We start from the raw sequence: 24,765 nt of genomic DNA, 5'->3' as shown, positions 1-24,765 counted from the left end.
GGTCTGGTATAGCTGCAATTTTTTTATTTTACGCATCTACCCTTGGGGTTTATCTTAATTTTTCGATAGTGGTTCCTTTTGACATACCACTTGCATTAGTTACAATACACTTTGATTTAAATATAATTTACGCCAGTCGTATCGTGAACCTGATTGAGAATCATTTGAGTTTATGGATCCTTGAGCTGGATCGCTTAGCTGCAATATCTTTAGCGGGTATCACATCAATTGATGAACAAACTCTCAATTATATAGACGATATAACAAGCGTAGAAAGGATAGGTAAATTAATTTACAATTATTATTATTTTAATTTCTAATGGCATTTTATCTGTGGCTTTGTTAAAAAAATAATTATAAATGATTTTGTTTGATCCTTGTCGGTCTGGTAAATTAACTTTCTTTACAGAAAACTCAATTTGTATACAAAACTTCAAGAGGGAATGGACGGAATTATTTCAAGGTTATAGAAAAATATTTGAAACTTATGACATGTACAAAAAGACAATTCAGATTTTTGTAAGAAATTTCAAAATTTTTCAACATTATTTTGAAATTCATATACCTATCTTATCTATTATACCTTGTTCAGGGATTCGAGCTAATATAGGGCGATCTCTCTCTAACACAATTGTATAGAAGTGAAAAGGACATGACTGTGATTGACCAGTGGGTATGACAAAAGAAACTTAGTCGTTTCATTGCCTACCTAGCGTCAAATATTAACATTTGACGCCTGCCACCTACAGGTGAAGCCTCGACGTTTTGGTAGGAGTTCCCCATCTATGTCTGTTATCTGTGACCAATGACGCGCGGCTATGTTACTTCCATATTATCTCGACTCCGTGAACAAGGTATAGAATATTTTTCGCCCAGATTTTCTGTACCTACTACTAGCCCCCAGCTCTAGCTACGCACGGGTAGCTTATCACAATTTTCGTAGGGATCTCTAATTTAAAAAAATATATAATATAGCCTCTGTCATTCAGAAATAATGTAGCTTTTTACTGGTGAAAGAATTTTCAAAATCAGTTCAGTATTTCCAGAGATTACTTCCTACAAACAAACTTACAAACTTTACCTCTTTATAATATTAGTATAGAATATATCATAGCAATTTCGAATTGTATAATATTAGTGTAGATTATGTTGGCCACCCCGTTAGTTTGTTTGAGAGCGCTAATCTCGAAAGCACTGATTGGATTCTATTCGAGTTTTTACCAGTAGATAACAACCTTTAAAGTTTAAACAAATTCAGTTCTGTACGTTTGTATGCAATGGGCTGACTGTAATACGATTAAAACTTAGGAATCCTAACTATCTCAAATATAAAGATGGTTTGTATATTAAAATATAATCATAAAATCAAATGTGAATTTCAGATACTGTATAATGGAGTAAAAACTTTTCTCAATGTAACTTTTTTCGTGCAATATTCGATAGAACTAATCTTTGACGCTGTAAGTGTATTTTTATATAATTTGAAAATGGCGGCTGATGCGGCTCTAGTTCAATTTTGCCCACTATCTTATAAGCTTTATATTATAGCTTTGCTAAGAATTGTGATATGGATATGTACAGTATACGATTGTTTGGCGAATTATTTAAAGAAGTAGGTATGATACAAGGAAGCTCGTTCAATTAAAATTATGCTGTTTGACAGCTCAGTATAGTCGATTCTAGTGTTGTTATGGATATCCATATCCGTAACCGAAACTATCGGATATCCGAAATAAAAAAATATCCGTAGCCGTAACTGAATCCGTAATAAAAGTTTTGGATAGTTTCGGATAGGGCGGAGTCTAACTAAATACTACACTCGTACGAATTAACTGTGCACTCCGCTGGAATGCGACACCTTCATCAATTCACATTTTACAGTTCCTTAAAAAATTAATATCCGTAACCGAAACTATCGGATAATCTGAAATAATTTAATATCCATAACCGTAACCGAAACCGATATTATTTTTTACCAATATCCATATCCATATCCGGATCCGAAATTATATATCCATAACATCCCTAGTCGATTCCACCGATGATATACTTACTACCTATATGGCCGGTTGGGCCGGTTCACTTATGCGCCATTTGTCGGGATAAATATTGGCAGTATGGATCCCCATATGATATGCTAACATGACCGTCATCCCAGACCGTATTGCAACAAACACTCCACAGTAATGTCTGCAACTTCTACTTCCTTTTAACAAATGCAATAAACATTCTTTATTATTTTTTTAGCCAAATATTGATATGACATTTTATAACATAACAATCGGTATGATTACTTTAAAGAGCTGGTTACTGCTATTAATTATAAGTTTTACTAATCAACGTCTTTACACAAGCGTGGAAAAAGCTCAGGGTGCTTGTTTAAATATTATCAGTAGCAAGAAAGTTTCTGGAGAAAATGGTAAGATAATAATAATAAATATTCTTTCTCTCATTAAAAAAATCCTTTTCGAATCTTTTTAAATTTATTGTCGATGACAAGAGGTCTTAGATTTATATATTTTTTGCAATCGTTATTAAACTTTATGTTCAAGTGTTAAGGTTTAAAATAAAATTGAAATTGAATAAGAAACATACATGTTTATATGTGTGCAAAGCTGGCCACTTGAGCGATGACATATTCGTGAATCGCGAACTATCATTTTAGTAATTATTGATCTATGGTTGGTCTAGATTGAAAACTAAGCCCAATTAACCTTTTCATTATCCTTTTTTCAGCCGCAAGGAAAACATGCAAGAACGTGCTACGCCTAAACAGGGTCGCATTTGAGAAGATGCAAGCATGTCGCCTGTTTACGATCGACGCGCCTATGCCGCTGCGCTTCATCTGCGTCGTAGTGGACAACGTCCTCTTGCTCATACAAATCGCTCTAGGCAGAAAACAATAAGTTTCTCTTTATAATAATACCTCTACTATTGTTGTTGTACTATTTCTGTATCACATTATTTTCTTCGCCTTTCTAAATTGACGTGTAAAACTACTAATCTTGTTCAAATACAAATTCAAAATGTTTTTAATCAATTAGACTTTTAAAAGTTCTTTTGAATCGTCAAAAGCATCTACCACTGGTTTGGAATGCCTTTCCTACCGAGAAGAACCAGCAAGAAACTCGGCGGTTGCTCTTTTCAAATATTTGATATACAATATTATGCCATGTATAAAAGCAATTGAGGTCCCGCGCATTGCTGGGGCGAGCTGCAGGTCCAATTAACGCTCTTTTATCATTTACATAATCTTCGATTGTATAATATGCTTTTCTCAGGAGCGTAGTTGCGGTAAAACGTAAATTATGCCCAGCTACACAATGCAAGCCGACCCTGTGCCTTTTGTTAGTACCGTTTTGATTTGACGGTGGACAGATACACAATTTCGCTTGTACATACGCACGCTTACGATACCACGTGTACAATTTGCTCGCTCACTCGTGTTGTGAAGGTAAATCAAGTGCAAGTAATTATGTTGGGGTACATGACTACTGCCCCAACATAACTCTACACCTGACTTCCTGTTGACGCAGCATGTATTCACTGCGGAGCTTGACCGTCGCTTGCATCAGTAACTAGTACATATGTTACCTTCAAGTCGGCAAGCCAGTCGCGATGCTGGGCGCCGAGGGCGGAGAGCGCCGCGATCTTCCTGGTGGTCACTTCCAAGGCGCCCTGTTGACGCAGTATGTATTCACTGCGGAGCTTGACCGTCGCTTGCATCAGTAACTAGTACATATGTTACCTTCAAGTCGGCAAGCCAGTCGCGATGCTGCGCGCCGAGGGCGGAGAGCGCCGCGATCTTCCTGGTGGTCACTTCCAAGGCGCGCTGTTGACGCAGTATGTATTCACTGCGGAGCTTGACCGTCGCTTGCATCAGTAACTAGTACATATGTTACCTTCAAGTCGGCAAGCCAGTCGCGATGCTGCGCGCCGAGGGCGGAGAGCGCCGCGATCTTCCTGGTGCTCACTTCCAAGGCGCGCTGTTGACGCAGTATGTATTCACTGCGGAGCTTGACCGTCGCTTGCATCAGTAACTAGTACATATGTTACCTTCAAGTCGGCAAGCCAGTCGCGATGCTGCGCGCCGAGGGCGGAGAGCGCCGCGATCTTCCTGGTGGTCACTTCCAAGGCGCGCTGTTGACGCAGAATGTATTCATTGCGGAGTTTGACCGTCGCTTGCGTCAGTAACTGTAACGAAAGAATACATTCCCAATTTTTACCATTTTATACTGACGCGCCTTACACGCATACAAGGCATTTCAATTTGAAGACAGCTTTCACCATTCTTTGGATACTTTACCTCTAAGCATTCCTTAGGGCTGGGTTCCTCTTTCTTGTCTAACTTGAGTATGGGCTGTGATGCTTGTCTTTCCAACACTTCCTTTATCATCGATATGAATGGTAACTTTTGTTTCTGTAATAAAAATATTATACTGGTATTGATTCTGATTGCAGGAGTAGGTATTCGCAACTTTTTCTTATCTATGTAATAAAAACAGTAATAAAAAATACGACAAAAGTGCAACAGATGGGGTTTGAACCGGTCACCTTTCAAAATTTAGTTCTTCTGTTGAGCTATCGAGACTCAAGGCTTATTAATTAACTGACCTCTTTGAGTATAGCGTTGATGTCATCTTGCTCTAACGTGGGATTTTTGAGTTGCAGTTCCTTGTAAAGCTGATCTTCCAAATTGCAGGGTTCCAGTGTCCTATAACATTTTAAAATTAAAAATATAATTTTTAATTTTTATTCAGATACAAGTTAGCCCTTGACTGCAGTCTCACCACTTACCACCAGGGTGGTAAGTGATGATGCAGTGTAAGAGGGTAGCGGGCTAACCTGGAAGGGCTATGGCAGGTTTTATTAATCCACTTTAGTTTCTACACGGCATCGTACTGGAACGCTAAATCGCTTGTAAATGTAAATTTTTTATAGTCATATGCCTCATTGCTGAGGGTCGTGTCTCCTTTCAATCAATCACATAATGGCAGGAGTTCTCTTGAGATAATAATGCGGTGGGCTCCCAAATCCTTCCGCATACAGCTCACTAAGAGAGAAGATTCTTAGGGTTTACAGTTATTACACATGTTAGTGATAACCGGGACCGACGGCAAAATTTAGACTTCCAAAGTCTGTCAACTTACAAGTTGGTCAAGGGCTAACCTGTATCTGAATAAAAATAAAAAGATGTAAAACAAGTAATTCCTATGAAATTCCTACCTTTATTTTTTAATCTCTATCCTTTTTGCCGGGGATTTATCAGAATTCTTACCTTGTAATTAAATCTCCCGAAGATAATAGTATGAGGAGTGTCCGCAGCGGCGCCGGTGTGACCGCGAGGCCCACAACCCGGCTGGATTCCCCGCTCGTGCGCAAGAGGTACCGGGCAGAGCTGGGCTTAGTACAGATCGCTTGAAGGATTGACTCTGTGTCACCTGAAAGTGATGATAATAATCTTTATAGATTAACTAGATAAAACATTTGGTCCTCCAATCTGTTTAAGTCCACCAACTGATTGCAGATATGAGAAAAAAAAGATTAACTAGATGATGCCCGCGTCTTTGTCCGCGTGGATTCAGGTTTTAAAGCCCCTGGGAACTCTTTGATTTTCCCTTCTTTGATTTTAGCTTGCATCCCGGAAATTGACATAGCAACTTTTTGCTATACGAGTACAGACCACGATTAATTTGGTTACTTTATTCGTCGATATTTCGACCCATTTGCAATGGGTTGTGGTCACGACGGAACTGCAGTGCTGCGAGAGACGAAATTCGAGCTGTGGTAGGAGGATGGTATGTCTGTTTGTTTGGCATTACCTTCGTCCGCCGCGACGTAGTCGGCCAAGCGCTCGAGGACGGGCAGCGTGACCGTGTGCACGCCGCCCGAGTGCGCGCATGCGTACGTGTTGCGACCCACCTGCAGTACAAAATATTTTATTTTATGTCTGTCTCTCTCGGAGTCGTGTGTTTTTTCACCGACCGAAGTAAAGTCTTCGAGTATTATATTTAGAAAAATTCGCATTTATCCGTCTGTTGGCAAAGCCTTATAACTTCTGAATTAGCAGACCCCAAAAATTACATAAAAAGTAAAGTGTATTTGAGGGTGATACTTGGGTTGTGGGGTATCATTGAGAAGAACTGTTTAAACACAAAAAAAACGATTTTAACAAAAACTAAGGTTTTGGAGGCCTATCAAAGTTGCTGATTTTAGACATATTTTTTCCGGGATATATCTCAAAAACGCCTTTACATCAAAAGCTACCTTTTCCTTGCAGTTTTTTTGCTAAAACGTTACGCTATGCAACACAAAAAATTTAAAATCAATGTCGCTCTGTCACCTATGTATGCAATATGCATAGTTGATATTGATATACTTACTGGATACAAATGCACTGAGCACACATATTGCAGCGCCGTCTGTTCATCTCCCATTGTGATGTTCAGCTCTACAGATTCCACTACGTATAGAGCGTGGCTATCGTCGTCTACTTCTGTAGCCTGATGGATAGAAAATAGTAAGTTATGATACTAGTGTGTAAAGTTGACAACTACAGTCGAGGTGATAGCGGAACAAGCTTTATCCTAATAAATACAAAAGTGTGTTTCTTTGGTTTGGTGGTTTCTACTTCAATCACGTCGCAACGGAGCAACCGATGAGATCTGATTTTTTGCTGGATATATTTAAAGACCTAGACTATCATAGGCTACTTTTTATCTTGGAAAACTAAAAAGTTTCCATGGCATTTATTTTTAATATAATAATCGTAGTATACTAATTTGAATACGAGGCGTATGATAGTTAGGCTTGTGTATTGAATCTTTAGTCTATGGCTGTGCATTTGCGCAATGTTTACCATACTACCATGTGACATGGTATTTACCATATCACAACTTTAGATTGGATTACATACTTGTTTTACAATCACTGTACACACACGCTCACAGATTAGTTTTTCGAACCCATCCAGGGTCCTTTTTCACGATAGTTAAACATTAAATAGAATTATTGAAATAAGTACCTAATTATTAAACTTTTCACTTACATTGGGCAGTAGCAAGCAATGGTACAGCACAGCTGAAGCACTGGCGATGACCACTAGTGTAGGTATATCAACTCCACCCAAAGCTGTTATGGCACAGGACTCTGACCCATAGTTATCGTCGGCTGGTGGGTACATCGCTAGAGGTCCCTTTAGTTTTGTTTTTAATGGACTGTAAAAATACATCTATACTTCAATTCACTTATCATTAATATTATGGAGGTAAAGTTTATAAGTTTGGATATAGGACGTAATCTTTGAAACTACTCATCCAATTATAACAAACCCTATTGAGTCTACTATATTCCAAGCCTTTCCTAGTTTAGCATTAAGACTTCTAAGGCCCATTACAGCGAAAGTTTTATCTCACTAGGGCTCAGGAATAATTCAGATTGAACCCATACATTACAATTTAATATGTCTATGAATTCTATTAGGCCATATTGGTCACAAACTGTGATCAACATCTATCTTCCAATCTTCGAAAAAAAAATGAAAAATGTGTCTTCCATCTTTGAAGCTTTATAACTTCACATAAAATTCCATTCCATAGTTCACCCCTTGGCTCAAAATCTCATCCTCACCTCTTATTGTCTAAATCACACGGCATCATATACACATCTCCATTGCCGCTCAATATCAGCAGATGTTCCGAGTCAGGGGTAGGTGTGAAGTCCACGGCTGCATCGCCAAAACTTTCGAGAACGGTTCGTCCTAACGCGCCGGCTGGTTTCGGTCCCATACTGAACACTTTCACTAACTTCGGGCCAGACTTCAGGCCTATATTGTAGAGCCTGAGAAGCAAGAAAATAACAACAAGTTTAACTAGTTATATTCATCACTCCCAGATCTAAGAGGCTAAAATAAGCAGGACTGGAAGAAAGATCTCAGTCAGTGGAACAAAGCTCGCATTCTTTGAATAAAAAAGTCAATGCTTAAAGACATCCATACTAATAATATAAATATGAGAAGTTTGATGTCTGCTAGCTTCTCACAGACCATAGATTTGACCAATTTTGAAGAAAGGTACAGAGTTAGCCTAAGATCTCAACCTAAGTTGTAACAGAATAAAAAAATATTACTTACTAGAGGATGCCCACAACTTCGTCTGCGTGGATTTAGGTTTTTAAAGATCCCGTGGGGACTATTCGATTTTCTGGGATAAAAAGTTGCCTGTGTCATTAACATGGACACAAGCTACCTTGGTACCAAATTTCATACAAATCGGTTGAGCAGAACTGTTTAATTTTCTGGGATAAAAAGTAGCCTATATCCGTCCCCGGGATATAAGCTAACTCTGTACCAAATTTCATCAGAATTGGTTAAACTGTTGGGCCATGAAAAGGTAGCAGACAGACAGACAGACAGACAGATACACTTTCGCATTTATAATATTAAGTATGGATTACTTTACCTCATGGTGTTATCAGACACCAGCACCAGCACATGTGAAAGGGACTTGGGATGCCAGTGCACGCGGTGTATCTCTCCTTGCAGGTACAGGAACTTTTCGTCTAAGGAGAAGCTCCTATAGGATAAGAAGAAAACTTTTACAAGCTGCTGTCATTACTGATTCATTTATTGCTTGCCAAATTATACTAAGTATCAACCATCCACCATCATGAACCCATGCCTGGCCCACTACTGAGAATGGGTCTCCTCTCAGAATGAGAAGGATTCGGCTATCGCCTACCATGCATCCATTAGACTTATATAATCTATGCTTCAAAACTATGGCCTAGTGAAGGAATCAGCCCCCAATTGTATAAGAAAAACGCATTCATAGTTATTGTAATTGCTAACAATTTCTGCCCCTTGATTGGCTGTGAAAAAGGTAAACAGTGAATCAACCAATCAAAGGGCAGAATTTGCTGTTGATAACGATAGCGATGAATACATTTTTCTTATCATACATTACCCTCAGGCCATAAAGTTTGGAGACCCCTGTAGACAGTAGAGCCTAAGCTCTACTGTCAATTTCAATATTATCACAGACTTATTAGAGCTATATACAGATGGTATTCGGTAAAAACTGCTCTAGATGACAGTGAAGGTCAGTGTACTTTTATTGTGAAAGCAAAATATTGGTTCTTATGAACTTAGGGATCATACACACTACTAGATCAAGTCCAAGTTTACTGGCCAAATTAGACTACCTGTTCTATGAAACTACACATTCTATGGCACACTTGGTTGCTTAGTCCAGTTGGACTACAAAAACATAAAATAGACTTGAACAACTAGTGTCTGAGATTCCTAAGAAGTATCTGACCCCTACTACGAAAAGGAAGAGATCAAAGTTTTTTATTTACTTGCACAAGACTGTTTGACTGCCAGAGTCGAAGAGTCCACCGCGTCCCCATCGTGTTGGCAGCACTGCCACGGTTACTCCCCTGGAGCCCCATATACAAAGTCTACTGCCACATTCACTGCTGATCACATGCTCAACTGAGAATGCAGGTGGAGTTAGCAGGTGAAGTTTCTGTGACAAATTGGTAACATATTAAGTTATAGACCACCATTATCTGAGACAGTTCTTCAGGTAAAATAGATGGTGCCACTTGAATGCTGAAGAGGTGATGAATAGTCTTATTATCATTCAACAGGTAACTGCAGGAAGCAGTGAACGGTGAGCTATAATATCATCAGAAGACCCTCTAGAGCACTCCTATACACTCATCTTTTCTCTACCAAGGTGGCACGTCCCAAAAGCCAACCCCTTTAATTTGTCCATTGTTGCTAAATATTCAACAAGAAAGAGGAATATTAGTCAAGTCAAAGTATTCCTAATATTCGGTTACTAATGAAATTGTGTTGCTTTGGTGCTTATTAATATAGAGCAGGTATAGAATTTGTTTTCAAACAGAAGGATAGAAACTTACCATCGGAGTGAAGCGGTGCAAAGAAAACATAACCTCGTAAAGTTGTTATTCACGCTCGAGTCTTACCAAACTAACTTTAAAAAGGGAAAAAATGTTACCTGGTAAGGTGTTTCTGTATCCTGTTCCTCTAGCCGCTTCAAATTAACACTATATAAGCAGTTTTCATCAGAGTTCCAGACGTACAAAACATCGTCTTTAAACTCGAATAAATTACGCAATTTTGCATCGGACACATGCAAACTTTCTTTAATATCTTTAAATATTTTATGTCGCGCTAATTTAGTTTCATAAAGCCGACAATCCATGGTAATTATTGAATTTTCGAATTTATTTATTTTTCAACGTATTTTGTAAACAACAGCCGTTTTGACAATCTCCGGATTCGTAGTCTGTGGTTTTGACAAATTGACCATAGAAATTGACATTGACAACGTGTTGACAACTGTTAAGTTGACTTTTTTTTCAACTTGCTTACAGTTCTGGATTCTAGTCTTTATGAACTTGTGCAATGTTGACAATGGAACCAATAGCAGAGTGGCTAAGATGTTCGATCCTTCTATTCGGAGGTTGGGGACCGGGAGTTCAATCTCGGGCACACTCCGGAGTTATTGTGCGTTTTAAGCAATTTACCTAATATCACTGCTTTACTAACCGTAAACAAGTACATCGTGAGGAAAGCTGCGTCTGCTATATAGAGGGTTCTAAATCCTCCAAGGTGTGTGAACTGATTTAGGTAAGTAGCTCTTAAAAAAACTTAATTCCACTGTTTGGTTGCAGTGATCGTTAGATATTATGTATTTGCCATAAAATAGGTGTAGACTGTAGACCCAAAAATATCTAAGCATTAGGTAGGTAACTAGGTAGTAGGTACTGACATTCACTGATGACCACTCGAAGTAGCCAGAGCCGGTCGGTGATCGGTCATTTTTATCTCTCTTCTAAAATCAATGATTTGTAATGTTCTGATTAGGAAAAAAAACTTGCTTTGTTTAGTTATATTATTATTTACTTATGTTGCCTACTCGTATAATTGAACATTCTTTCTAACGAACTAAGCATACCTACCTATTTACAAAAAATATAATAATATGCCGGTAATTTTAAAAATAGGAATATGAACATTAAAATAAACCATCCTTAGCATAAATATTATTATTAAGTACCTACCAAATAGTAATATTTTTACAATGAGTGAGCATTTACAAAAACTTTTATCAATGTTATGTTATGTTTGTTAAGTATTTATATGATATTGTGTAGTGAATTAAACACTATTATGTAAAAAATATTAACAAAACATTAACAAGTTAATAATCGATCATAACGTCGTTATATTCTAACAACAAAAAATTTGTAGTTCCTACATTAATAAACAATCTTCCTAAAACGCTTAAAGAAAAAATTAATGAAACAAACTACAAACGCAAACTTAAAAAATATTTTTTGCAGCAACCTGTATAGTGTGTAATCATAGATATTGGATTTCTGTGTGTGTAATATTCCAGTCATTGCAACCGGTTTCGCTGGCAGCGATGTTCACACTTCACGATGTTACGCGTCGCGCTGCAGATTGTTCTTACCTAACTACCCACTAGATTACCGACCTTACCAATTTGTCATTATGTTGGTTTCTACAGTTTCATTTTTATTCTATAACCTCAGTGCCCGGTTAAACCAACTGTGGTTTTTGTGGCGCTGAATGTAAGAAAAACCCTCTGTATATTTTTTGAGTTAATAAATATTAAATACAATACAAAACAGCTATTTAATGGATTTAATACAGTAAGTAACATACATAATATAATCACAATATACTGCGCAGGTATTCGGAATTTTAGGAGGACCTACAAAAACTTTATTTTGTTAAATACATTTTATTTATTAGTTACTTTTTTGAATATTCATACAATATGTCGACATATATATATATATTATTTTGTACATTTTTTTTTTTTTTTATTGAAAATATTACAATAAAACTTAAAGCTAGCCTTATTGGATTTGTACATTATGGACTCATGTACCTAATTATAAAATCACCCCCATAAAATCACTTGCCATCATGCATTTAATCTTTAAATTAATTAAAAAATGCATCATCAAAACCCTCTTTACCGCTCCGTCTTAACCGCCCTCCTTTTGGGGATAGGTACCACCTAACTGAAATATTTACTCTGCAGAGACGAGGGATAATCCTTCTTCTCTCTGGGCTGGTTTTCGCACTTAAACGTTTCCGTCTGTTGTGCGAAGGATATTCACGGGATAATCCTTAGGGTAGGTCCTTTTTTGTCGTTAAAAATCGCTTACAATTGCGTCGTATAACGAAGGATTAAAAGTAGGTAGGTACCTACCCTTATATACAAAAAGTCCCTCGAATAGACGAGGATATCGGGAGACCGGACCGTAGAAAAGTACGGGGGAGTCCTCGAAAAAATAGAACTAATGCACTCAACGGGATTGAGTCCACGTTGTGCGTTCGAGAGTTTGTTCGCTTCCATAGATTAGTATTTACCTACCTATATGTAAATATTAGCTTCCAACGAACAAAATGGGTCGCACACCGATGCGTCGAGCCCGTAGCAAGGTCTCGGCGGTCATTAAATTATCTACTTACAATTTTTATTCTTCGCCGACAAAAGTCCCTCGTCTGCAAAGGCCCTAAGTTTGAAAAAAGTTTAAAGTACCTAAATGTTTACCCCCAATTTAACTGTAGTTCTAATAAAGGTATCTATTCTATAAATCAATCGATTTCTAGCTTCTTGAAAGAACCTTCAACACCACCAAAGATATCCGTTATCGTCTTCGGCTTGCCGGGCCTCAGGGCTTCAGTCACACGTTTTTTGCTCTCATTCTTGAAGAAATCCTTGTTTTCCCTCATATTTTCCAAAACATCATCTGAGTGGCATAAAAAATACTACGTTAAGGATTTTACCAAAAAAAAACGACTGCATTCAAGAAAATTTGTAAGTAGTAGGTCTTCGCTTTCAAAAATTCTTGTTTTACAGATCCTCGATAAGTCAATGTTGTAAAAGTTTAGGTATTTGAATTTTGAAAAAAACTATTTCTATTTTGTAAAATCCGAATCCGAATCTAAGAAGGGTTTGCCCATGGTCCACCACGCGAAGTGCGAAGTGGCAGACTTTACACACTATTACAAGAACTCTCAGGCAAGTAGGTTTCATAGCATCATATAGCAAGCATTTCATAGCATCAGGCAGCATAGATCTCAAAAGTTAGAGGTGTGTGCCCGGAATCGAACTCGCGAATAGGAAGCTGATGTTTTAATGCCGTTATCACCGCGCAGCTCTTGCAACCAGCGCAGTGACGAAATTATTATGCGCCGCACGATACACGCGCGGCGCGCGATGATGCAAGATAAATCGGCCAAGTGCGAGTTGGACTCGCACGCGAGGGTTCCGTATTGTCGTACAAAAACTAACACTTTTTGACTTTTTTAAATATTCATGGCGGCCATTTTGATTTTTTTATTATTTTTTGTTATACCGGTAATAGGCACATTCTGTGTCAATGTCAATCTACGAAATATGCTACACGAGATATAGGTACCCGCTGACAGACGGACGGGCAGACAGCAAAGGCTCAATAAAAGGCTCCTGTTCACACTTTTCGGAAATGGAACCCTAACAAGAAGAACTACATATATATAAACAAGAATAAAACCTTGAATTTCTCGGTAGCTTTTATATTTTCCTCCAGTTTCCTTAGGAAGTGCTTCAATGGGCACAAACTTTTCTACAGTAGTAGAGCCGGTGGTGTGGATGTGTAGGACGTCCATTAGTTGCTTCTTCAGGAAAGGCTTCATCATTAGAAGCACCTTATCGATGAAAGACGGCGCATTTAGAAAGTGCATTCCCTTGAGCCTTACTAAGATTGCTTCCTGTGACCAATATAATAATAAATCAAGTTAGAAAATAGATCTAGTGACACATATTTAATTATTTTACTTGTATATTAATAACGAATCATGCCCGCAACTTCGCCTGCGTGGGTTTAGGTTGTAAAAATCTCGAGGGGACCTTTTATTTTTATTTTTTTATACAGGTAGTTACAAGTTAGCCCTTGACTGCAATCTCAACTGGTGGTTAGTGATGGTGCAGTCTAAGATGGAAACGGGTTAACCTGGAAGAGGTATGGTAGTTTTTATTAAACACATAACCCTTTGGTTTCTACACGGCATCATACCGGAACGCTAAATCGCTTGGGGGCACTGCTTTGCCGGTAGGGTGGTAACTAACCACGCCCAAAGCCTTCCACCAGACCAGGCCAGAAATTTAGGAATTATAAAATTCGAAATTCGAAATCGGAATCGAATCCGTACCTCCCACTAATAAGACCACAGCGAGGGAGATCGCCAAAACTATGTATTGGATTTCCCGTGGTAAAAAGTGGCTTAGTCGTCTCCGAGATGCAAGTATAAGTCTCTACCAAACGTCAAAATAGGTATATCCAATTAGTCTGGACGAGTATTTATAGGTCTATGGTATGGACAACCAAAATCACAATTAGGTACTTCACGGTTTTCTTTAAATTCTTCAGTCCTATAATATGTACCTATCTACTTACCTACTGAGGTATATTATTTTGTAACTCACCTGAACATAATATAGAAATTGCTGTATGTTCTGCAAGTCTAACCTGGCTAAATGGCCTAAAGTCACGCCTTCAAAATCCACGATGATCAGAAGCCCAGGCCAGGTACCATCCTGTGATTGACATAGGTCTAGAGTCATGAGCACCGCCCTGCAAAAGTTAATGGATTTTACCTCGCACCTAAGTCCTAATGCCAAAAGTGCAACCGAGTGTCGTCCGCCGCCAGAAAAACTAAAACTAAAACTCGTACCAAGTTTTATATTGGGTAACCGTATCACGGTACCAACCGACATTTTTTTTAAATAGCGAGCAAACGAGTAGGTGGCTCACCTGATGTTAAGTGATTACCGCCGCCCATGAACATTTGTAGCACCAGAGGTACCGCTAGTGCGTTGCCGGCCTTTTATTAATATGTTGGTCCGCCCCTTAACCCCATGTTGTAATCTAGTGGAAACACCGCCATAGTTGACTCCACAGTTTACATGTGTGTGGAAAAAAGGATCTGGCACAACGGGCGTCGATGTATGGCACCAGGAACCCAGGTGGCGAGAGTGAAATTGCTTGCGGTGGCGTGCGGTGCGGTTGTAGAAAAAATAGTGTACCGTAGTACCCCGTGCGTGATGGCTGTTAATATTGGACGGCCGACTACCTTCTGCCACGGCCCGGCCCGTGTTCCCGTTGTAAACTTAGGGTGGTCGCCCACGGCGCTTTTTTGCAGAGGTTCTATAAGTGTGCAGACGTCTGTTAACAAAACGCGCTACAGAATCGCTACGGTTGGCGTTAGTCGCATTTGCAATGCACGAGGTTGGCGATTCGGTACCTAGTGAATAGTGATACAATCGCATAGTTTTTCTTGATTCAGATGCGATTCATTGAGCAATGTTTAGCAAAGCAGCAACAGAGACTAATGTGCTCTAGACCAAGCGCGACTCGCACTTGGCCGGTTTTGTTCATTTAGGAAAATTGACCTACCTTATAGCTAGTCCAAAATTAAATTGCTTTGGGTCGTAGTTAGTTAGATGAGTATATAACATAGCGTAGCCTTCACTCGTCCGCAAAGGTAGGACAGTCAGTAGGCTGAAAAATAATAGGTTTAATTTGTTTATAACGGCCATAGGAAAAATTGTCGGATTAAATATAATATCAGATTGGAGTATGGATCTGAAAGTTATGATGATGAAAGTATGAAATGAACCGAGTGGTGAATGAGTCCGCCTTATGGAGCTACCTTTATGTACTAGACCAGACGAGATAAAACGAACAATATTGTTTGCGGGCAGCAAATCCTGAAGAGCTGCAACTGATTTTCTTTGATGGCCAGTTTCTTACTAATTTTGATGGCATCATAAAACTTAAAGCTAGCCTTATCATGGCATCATAGAAAACGATATTTGTTTGAAATAACCCTTTTTAGTTCAATGCTGGGGGCCCTGTCTGGCGTTGAATGGATTCAGCCATTCATGAGATACGAGTACAATAGGTAAATATAATGTACCTACTTTTACTAAAATATAGTTTAAAGTAAACAACTTACATATCATTAAAAACACGTTCAATTTGATCGTCAACTTTTCTGTTCTCAAAGTAATTAGTAAAGAGTGTGCGAAGGGTCAAATTTAGGTCCAGCACTTGTTTTGCGAGTTCTGGACTACGATTGCAACAATGAAACGCTAATATCAGATCCAGATCTGAAAATAAAGAAAAAACTTGGATAAAAGTAAGCGGGATAGCCAAAACACACGTCTACGCTTACGTCTTTGAAATCTTTTGAGAATGCTCCAATCCACTCATGTGTACGGTGATGGAACTTGCGTAGTGTAAGTAGACATTATATTATGTAGAGTCGGCGATAAAGCTAGGTTTAGGTACACCCGACCATAGTCGCTTACACTGGCGGGTGCAAACCTAAGCTTTGTTGCTGACTGCACATAACCTGTCGCCTAACTCCAATGGACCCCTTACGAGTAAGTCTATTAGAGTTAGACGATGGGTTCTGCATCCATTAAAATTCCGTCAATCATGAATGATGGAGCAGAGAATTACTCAGATACTAGCCGATGCCCGCGACTTCACCCGCGTGGATTTAGGTTTTTCGAAATCCCGTGGGAACTCTGATTTTCTGGGATAAAAAGTAGCCTATGTGCTAATCCAGGATATTAACTATCTCCATTCCAAACAGCCAAATCCGTCTAGTAGTCTTTGCGTGAAGGAGTAACAAACATACACACACGGGAAATTGAAGTTTAAAAATTATTTCGCTTCACGTCTGAGATTTTGATGGAACCCTCAAAAAAATTTTCCCTGTCTTTAGCAAGATGATGAAAATATTGTATGTACCTACCTTTTGGAAATCAAGATTAAAGGTCGCTGCATACGTAACGTGTTTTTTCCCGTCCCGGACGGAACGGGAGGATTTCTCGAACTACTATTGGACAACTGGAACGACCCGCCCCGTCCGTTTTGTGGTTGTTCAATAGTACCTACTTCGAGAAATCGTCCCGTCCCGTCCGGGACGGGAAAAAACACGTTACGTATGCAGCGACCTTAAACTTTCTTGAACTGTGAGCAGCAAGTTTAAAATGTCAATGTATCAAGTAGGAAGTGGAATGTAGGAAGTTACAGCTATGCATATAAATTACTCTCTTATTAAAAAATTAAATATAACTACAAACTAAGTGCTTTACCTACTGAATGCGAATGTAGATTTTAGCGATTTTAGTTTTTCTGTGGTTTAAAAAAAAAAAAAAACTTATCTTTGACCGTTAAGCTAAAGGCAACTTCAATAGAAGGTCGTTTACCTTCTTCTTTTTAGGGTTCCGTACCTAAAGAGAAAAAACGGAGCCCTATTAACTCTATAGCCCTATTATTACTCTATTAGCCCTATTACTCTGCTACCTGTCCGTCTGTCTGTCTGTCCGCGTGTCACAGGTCTCTAGCTCATAGTCGAAATGAATAGCTTGTACATACTTAAAATTTTAATATTGATAATAATTTATACTCGTATATTAATTGATAGAACGTTAATCCAAAACCAAATGTTGAATTAGAAATTCAATTGATTTCTTTTTCAGGGCATATAAATGAAAAAGGGGCCGGATTTTTTTCCTACCCTAACATGTTAATATCATTGTTTATAAGTAATTCAGTAGAGTACGGATATATATTTTTATTCTTTTTTATCTTCAAAAATAAGTGCCGTCAAAGTGGTCAGTTTTAAGCCATTTTTGTGACGAGGGCTATCTCAAAAACTTAACTAACTAGTGAGGGATATTGGAATTCCGATATATTATTATGATACTGTATTTAAACAACAAATACTGCAAACAACGATTTGTAAAATAGTTTGTAAGCTATGGCGAAGCGATGTTCTAGCGGTACACCCCAAAAAATATGATGTTCATAATTACGTACGGAACCCTAAAACTTGACCTTTTTTTGTTCTTACACGTGTAATCCTTAATCTAAGTGTTATCCTCAACTGTTATTGTTGGTATTGTTGTGACGAGTCAGGTTTGACGGGTTTTTAAATGGCAACCAGCCTAAAAAACATAGGTATAGCTACTAGAGGTTTTTTACGGTTCAGTATAATACCAAGGGTCTTGGATGAATAAATACTCACCAAGGGTATGCTGAACCCAAAAAAAGGCCTATACTGGAAAGGCTTATGTCCAGCAGTGGACGCATACCGGCTGATGGAATGGAAATACCAAGTGTGCCAATCGGACTCTAACTACACCCCCGCTGTCCGCTGCGCCGGTCCGTCCGTCTATCCATCCGCTGCGCCGCGCCGGTCCGTCTGTCTATCCATCCGCCCGTCCGTCCGTCTGTCTGTCAGCGAGCTAGCAATTATTATAGTAAATTGAATACTTGAAAAGAGCAACCACCGAGTTTCTTGCTGGTTCTTCTTGGTAGGAACGGCATTCTGAACCAGTGGTAGATTATTTGACAATTCAAAAGCACTTGTAAAGTTTAATTGAATCTAAAAAAATGATTTTTTTTTGTACCTATCTCATGAAGCGTAAGTAGTGTATTTCTATTGCCGCTATAGCAACAAATTGCATTCACGTGTACTCAGTACCTATTTCGTTGTCTGAACAAACCCTTACCTAAGAAAGCAAAAAATTCTAATAATCTCTCACTTGTGCGTTTTAATTATTCCGGTCGTTTGTTATTAAATAATTACTTAGGTTTTATTGTATGGTAATATTACTAGCAGGTAATTATTTCACGGATCACAATAATTCCATGAGTGTAATATCTATTATCTACTTACTTACAATAATATTAAAAAAAATATAATTGTACGACATTTTATAACTTGCAATTATTTAAGCTCTTGCTATAAGTCATATAACTGTCATATATTAAATCGTATAGGTTTCAAAAAAACCGACCAAGTGCGAGTCAGACTCGCGCACTGAGGGTTCCGTATTCGGGTATTTTTCCAACATTTTGCACGATAAATCAAAACATGTTATGCATAAAAATAAATATGCAAAAATTAGAATGTACAGGTAAGCCCTTTCATGTGATACTCCACTTGATATAATATGTAGGTATCTTCCTTTGAAAAATAAAACATTTTTTTTGTGACGTAACTACAAATTCACGGTTTCCGGATTTTATTCTTTTATTTGTGCTATAAGACCTACCTACCTGCCAAATTTCATGATTCTAGGTCAACGGGAAGTACCCTATAGGTTTCCTTGACAGACACGACAGACGGACAGACGGACAGACAGACAGACAACAATCCTCTAAGGGATACGTTTTTCCTTTTGAGGTACAGAACCCTAAAAATTGTGGAACCGTCAGGATTCGAACCTACGTTTCTGAGTATCGCGCCCGAAGCGCCTTTAGATTAGATCGAGCTAGGCCACGGTTCACTTGCTTGCCAATGCCGCAGGTATGTTCTTAGTATTATTTGGATTTCTGTGATACTGAAGTAGGTAGGTACTGAAGCGACTGGCCATCTAATAGCGACACCAGTTTCCGAAACTACTTTCAAAGGCCCATGTTTCAATGCAGCTCTTTGAACGAGAAATGACTCATTTTTCTATTTATAATTAACTATTTCATTCTATCATAAAAACAATAATTTATTTAAGACTATTTTATAAGGCATACCTATCTAATAATTCATGTTAGCCTATCTGCACTGAAAATATGCTGATGCCATAAATAATAGCTACTTAAAATTGGTTCAATATAGATTACCCGGATAGTAACTTGGTAGGTATAATAATATCAGTAAATACGGTATTTTTAACGTTTTTCCGTATTATGTAAATATGAGTATCTTTAAAATTGTTTCCTGTGTTTTGTTTTGTTGTCATTTAAAAAACACGATGTGAATTATATGAAATTACGGAGTATTATGTATCAAATAATTATATAGCTGTTCCGTATTTAATAGCTGTACACTAGCGGCTCTGATCTAGACTTCATATTATATACCTAACTACTATCTACTACATAGATACGTTTACGTCTATTGTGGAAAAATTCACCGCTATTGATCTGAGCGTCTATAGTTAATTTGTGTAGATTTTTGGTACAAATAAGTATCTACAAATAAGTATCTACATATTATAAGTATCAGGGGGCACGGCAGTCGAGACAGTTCGTGGATTTTTTATCTGAAATGACATTTAAGCCCGGAATAGCTTCTGCGACCATCACGAAGTACAATACAAATTAGTAATTGTCGAACAAACTATTCCTTAAGGCCTTAAAATATGTTATGTCATGTAATAGTTTTACGAACATTAAACGGCCAAGCCGTCCTTTTTTTACCAAGATGTAGGGTTTGTAGAATCAGAGCTTGTAAGTAGAGTGATTTGTTATTTATTGTTATAAATGTGATACACTCAAGAACATTTAAGAGCTATATTACTTTGGACTTCGGATAGGTCCCATGGCCAGCACAAATCTAAGCTCAGCTAGGGGCTTGGCTCTATTAGAGATCTCATAACTTTTTAACAGTGAAAACATTATGAACTTGTGAGTCTTGGCTACCTTTTTACATGAAATGTTTTTGGTGGGATCTGTATCAATAATGAGGGACAAAATCCGTAACGAAGAAATCCGTAGGAGAACCAGACTGACCGACATAGCTCAACGAATAAGCCAGCAGAAGTGGCAGTGGGCAGGCCACGTCTGCCGCAGAAATGATGACTTCCTGGGGCAGACGTGTTCTGGAGTGGAGAGTGGAGACTTCATCAGATAGCGCAGTGTGGGACGACCTCCGAACCGCTGGACTGACGATGTTAAGAGGATAGCGGGTAGTGGGAGGATCGTGTGTGGTAGCGCACTCTTGGGAAGGCCTATGTCCAGCAGTGGACGCAAACAGACTGATTGATTGATTGACTGAATGCGAAAGTGTGTCAGTCTGTCTTTTATCTTGTCACAGCCTAACCTCCTTTCCCTTCACCGTTTGCAAGTGATACAACGCACATGACTTCAAAAAGTTAGAGATGCGTGCCCGGGATCGAAGCCCGGACCCCCGACTAGAAGACCGATGTCTTAACCACTTGGCTATTACCGCATTTTTCAAAGCGAATAAATGGTATTGTATGTATGCGATTGTTGCCTATTCCAGTGGTGACATAACTTTCGGTCGTGTGGAGATACAATTTTGGCATATAGTTGCGATAAAAACGTATGATTATATTTAATGGAGACCTTGACATGCGGATGCTTTATTGATATTAAATGCCAATGGATCCTACTTGGAACAATTATGAAAAAATTAGGATTTCGTCAAGTAAGCGCCTTGTTCCCCAACTACCTTCCTTAGTTAGGTATTTAATTAAGTTTACATTGCAATATTTTTTTTTGAGATAGGTATATACCTACCTACATACCATCCACATACCTACTTATTTTTAAATTGTCGGTACCTATCCAGTTTTTGGTAAGTTATTACTTTAAAATTCGCCTTATTATTTACTAGCTGATGCCCGCAGCTACGCCCGCGTGAATTTAGGTTTTTAGAAATCCCGTGGGAACTCTTTAATTTTACGGGATAAAAAGTAGCCTATGTGCTAATCCAGGATATTACCTATCTATCTCCATTCCAAATTTCAGCCAAATCCGTCCAGTAGTTTTTGCGTGAAGGAGTAACAAACATACACACACACACACACACACACACACATACAAACTTTCGCCTTTATAATATTAGTGTGATTTTTCATTCAAATTAAAGGTATTAGGTACCTTAATAGGCCTGCATACCTAAATAGGCTACTAGTGTTTTCATGAGACTTGATCATCATCATCATCATGATCAATTCATCACTTACTGAACATAGGTCTCCCCTCAGAATGAGAAGGGTTAAGGCCATGGTGGCCTTTTATAGGCCATACTACGTTGGCCTATAAAATGCGAATAGGCAAACTTCCGAGAGAAACACCTTTGAGAACATTATGGAGAACACTCGGACATGCAGGTTTCCTCACGATGTTTTTCTCCACCACTATTAGCAAGTGATATTAAATTGCTTAGAACGCACACACTTACCTAGGTACCTACCTTATTTCGAAAAGTTAACACTGCAGCCCGGGATCGAAGCCCCTACCTCCCGAATAAAAGACCGACGTCTTAGTCACTAGGCTGCACCGCTCATATTGTGAGTTAATAATTAATACTTATTGATAAATAATTTCTGTAATTTACCTGTGATATGCTCTTCTGGCAAATGTGGTTGTGTTTTCAACCACAGCCGTAGTTTCGCGATGTCTTCCGGAGTAATTCCTGTCTTCTTGCTGTATTCGTCCTCCAACTGAATGGGTTTCATTCCCATCGGTGACATTTTGCTAAAAGAGGCCATACAATGACTTATTAATTCCATTCATTTTAGAGCCACCCCTAACAATGCATACAATATAAATTATTAGTTCAGAGACAAAAATTTAAAACAGTTAAATAATAAATTCGGTACCTATTTAAAAAAAAAAAAAACTTCACAAAGGTAAGTAGTTTATGTAAGCTCCAGTAGCTGTGAGGTTAGTGACTGTGAGAAAATACTTTACCAAAATAAATAATTATTATTTATTAATTATTATGCGCTTATTAAGCACCTTGACACTCCAAACCAAGGTGCTAGAAAGGTAACCCCATTGCACCAGAAAGCACAGTGCACGGTGTTGGTTTAACTTTAGTACGACGAGACTGTGAAGTGTAGAAATCCCTTCAAGAGAACAATATCGTGCCGTGATGAATGACTATCACCATGACCGACAAATTACCGGCCCACTACTGAGCACAGGTCTCCTCTCAAAATGAGAAGGGTCTACAGGTTGGCAGACTTCATACACTTTGAGAACATTATGGAGAGCTCTGAGGCATGCAGGTTTCCCATAGCCTAATATTTTGACATAATATCCTTGTTTCAGGATCAAACTGAGCTCCGTCCCTCTAGTTTTTTTTTTTTTTCTCTCGTCTGGCTTTTACAATGATTAGCCAATGTCAAGTTTGTAGTTATTTGTAACAAGTTAGTTAAACTATACAAGTATGGACCCCGTCTGTGCCGGCGCTCACCGACATACGCACGGCACCCCCTTAGAGCGCTTTCCAGTCAGTTTTAACAAAAAAAACACTCCAAAAAGTCACAACATGCGCGCCAGCAAACGCCACCACAGACGAAGTCCTCCCTCTAGTTTACTATGGTACCTAATTCTAGTTATTTCTTTAGTTATTTAATCTGTCCCTGGCCTAATGGGTATCCCACAGGCTTGGGGCCTTTTCTATTTTTGGTGTATTAATAATCATAAATGGGGTAAATTCCGCCTACATAAATGGCCACACCATCACTTAATACTGCCTTATGTATTCTGAGATACTGCTCTAACTTAGTTAAAATCGGTCATCTATGATGTAGTAGTTGTAGTTGTAGAGCTCAAGAAATAGCTCGAAATGAATATCATTTTAATTATATAATATATTCGCCATACATATTAATAATACGCCAGATCATTATTAAATATGTAGGTCCCTTACTTGTATTTAGAGACTTTAGCCTCACTTGCATAATGCATTGCAGAGGTGCTAAATGCTAATGTGCAAAAAAAAAAATAAGTAGGTAGGTACCTGCCTAAGTAAGTATAAGTAAAATTTGCATTATATACTCACTTTGTTTTCTCGCTATTTCATGCACTGATGATAAATTTAAAAAAAAATGTAAAATTTTGAAATTCAGATCACATGCGCCGCTCACAACGGTCGTTGGTATAGTATTATTTTATCTTCTGTTAAGGTGCACGTGGTAGTATTGACCTTGTGGATTCGCGACTGTAAGTGGTATAATAATGGTCAATTTTACCTGCCTATAATAGTGATTATATTCTCTTTGGTTACCTAGATACTCCATTTAACTAAGTTTGTGTGTGCACAGTGGCGTGAATACAACAGTTTTGTCTACAATACTGACTTTATGACAAAATACCAAGAAAATTGATACAATTATTATTACATTAAAAAGAAACCGGAATACAAGACGGTGTCCTCGCATAGTATGCCGTAATAATTGGCCATAACAAAAATAAAACTCCGTATCTAAAAAAGCCTATACTGCACAAACAAGTTTAGGTACTTATTATCAAAATACCTATAAATGGATGTGCTTTTAATAATTTTTATCTTATTTTTTATCATTATAAGTAATCTATGAAACTATGTTTATAACTACTTAACATAATTATTATGAATTTGTTTTTCTCGCCACATACTTATAAAATATAAAGGGCTCAATGCTCACTTGCAAAGGGAGTGGAGCCCAAGCACCGCGCCGTCCGTAACTCTCTTTTCCACAAAGCGGAGGTTCTCAACAAAGAGTATAATAATGTTCTTAACAAGGATAACTGGTTCTCAATGCCCCTTTTTAGGGTTCCATAACCGAAGAGTGTCAAAGGGTTATAGGAACCTATTACTAAGCCTCCGCTGCCTGTCTGTCCATCTGTCCGTCCGAAATAGGAGGAGTAGAACATTGAAATTTTCAAAGAGTGCCCCTTAGGTGGAAGCATTTTTTCGCAATTTATGAACTAACACGACCACGTAGGCTTATGGTATTTTAATTGCGACAATAGCAGTATCATCCTCACAGGTTTATATAAAAATCTTTACTTGAAAAGGTCCAGTTTAAGAAATTAATTTTAGAATCGACTTATTTGTGAGAATAGTCGATACTAGAATAAATACAATTTAAAAAATTAATATAAAAAATA

The 24,765-nt window shown here is 38.2% G+C and overlaps 2 protein-coding genes across 7 annotated transcripts in view; both read right to left on the bottom strand.

Moving 5' to 3' along the window:
- The window catches only part of LOC123871279 (nucleoporin 88), a 31,392-nt gene extending 21,091 nt beyond the window's left edge, over window positions 1–10,301 (bottom strand). For 2 of the 3 annotated variants that reach the window (XM_045914990.1, XM_045914989.1), the window contains exons 1-11: window positions 10,026–10,301; window positions 9,358–9,527; window positions 8,460–8,573; window positions 7,630–7,839; window positions 7,049–7,217; window positions 6,384–6,503; window positions 5,823–5,922; window positions 5,279–5,441; window positions 4,615–4,714; window positions 4,307–4,420; window positions 4,057–4,194 (exon numbers count right to left, since the gene is read on the bottom strand). In XM_045914990.1, the coding sequence (XP_045770946.1) occupies window positions 4,057–4,194; window positions 4,307–4,420; window positions 4,615–4,714; window positions 5,279–5,441; window positions 5,823–5,922; window positions 6,384–6,503; window positions 7,049–7,217; window positions 7,630–7,839; window positions 8,460–8,573; window positions 9,358–9,527; window positions 10,026–10,232 (1,605 nt within the window). In that variant the 5' untranslated portion in view covers window positions 10,233–10,301. The other variant, XM_045914991.1, reaches the window with a different exon arrangement.
- LOC123871303 (clavesin-1-like) lies at window positions 8,600–23,793 on the bottom strand. Of its 4 annotated transcripts, XR_006797249.1 has the most exons (8): window positions 23,675–23,793; window positions 22,220–22,359; window positions 16,073–16,226; window positions 15,511–15,615; window positions 14,541–14,688; window positions 13,609–13,825; window positions 12,612–12,822; window positions 8,600–8,605 (listed from the first exon to the last, which is right to left on the bottom strand). XR_006797249.1 is itself a non-coding variant. In XM_045915030.1 (7 exons), exons 2-7 carry the CDS (start codon window positions 22,353–22,355, stop codon window positions 12,668–12,670), a joined length of 915 nt encoding a protein of 304 aa, XP_045770986.1. In that variant the 5' UTR covers window positions 22,356–22,363; window positions 23,678–23,788; the 3' UTR covers window positions 11,079–12,667. The 4 variants fall into 4 exon arrangements, 3 of the variants coding, with proteins under 3 accessions (XP_045770987.1, XP_045770986.1, XP_045770985.1); XM_045915030.1 differs by lacking the exon at window positions 8,600–8,605 and having other exon boundaries at window positions 11,079–12,822; window positions 22,220–22,363; window positions 23,678–23,788; XM_045915029.1 differs by lacking the exon at window positions 8,600–8,605 and having other exon boundaries at window positions 11,080–12,822.
- Window positions 23,794–24,765: the final 972 nt, after the last annotated feature.

This window comes from Maniola jurtina, chromosome 13 (genome assembly GCF_905333055.1).
Source record: "Maniola jurtina chromosome 13, ilManJurt1.1, whole genome shotgun sequence".
In the NCBI taxonomy this organism is placed as follows: Eukaryota; Metazoa; Arthropoda; class Insecta; order Lepidoptera; family Nymphalidae; genus Maniola; species Maniola jurtina.
Note: the sequence above shows the minus strand (reverse complement) of the source record. Positions and strands in the feature narration are given on the sequence as shown.

What these genes read in the sequence shown, in the direction of transcription:
- LOC123871303 (XM_045915029.1), bottom strand. Translation starts at nt 22,355, where the DNA reads ATGTCACCGATGGGAATGAAACCCATTCAGTTGGAGGACGAATACAGC. An exon ending in AATTTTGGACTAGCTATAAG is followed by an intron (nt 14,689 to 15,510) that starts GTAGGTCAATTT and finishes TAACTTTTGCAG; the next exon opens with GGCGGTGCTCATGACTCTAG. An exon ending in AATTTCTATATTATGTTCAG is followed by an intron (nt 13,826 to 14,540) that starts GTGAGTTACAAA and finishes TATTGGTCACAG; the next exon opens with GAAGCAATCTTAGTAAGGCT.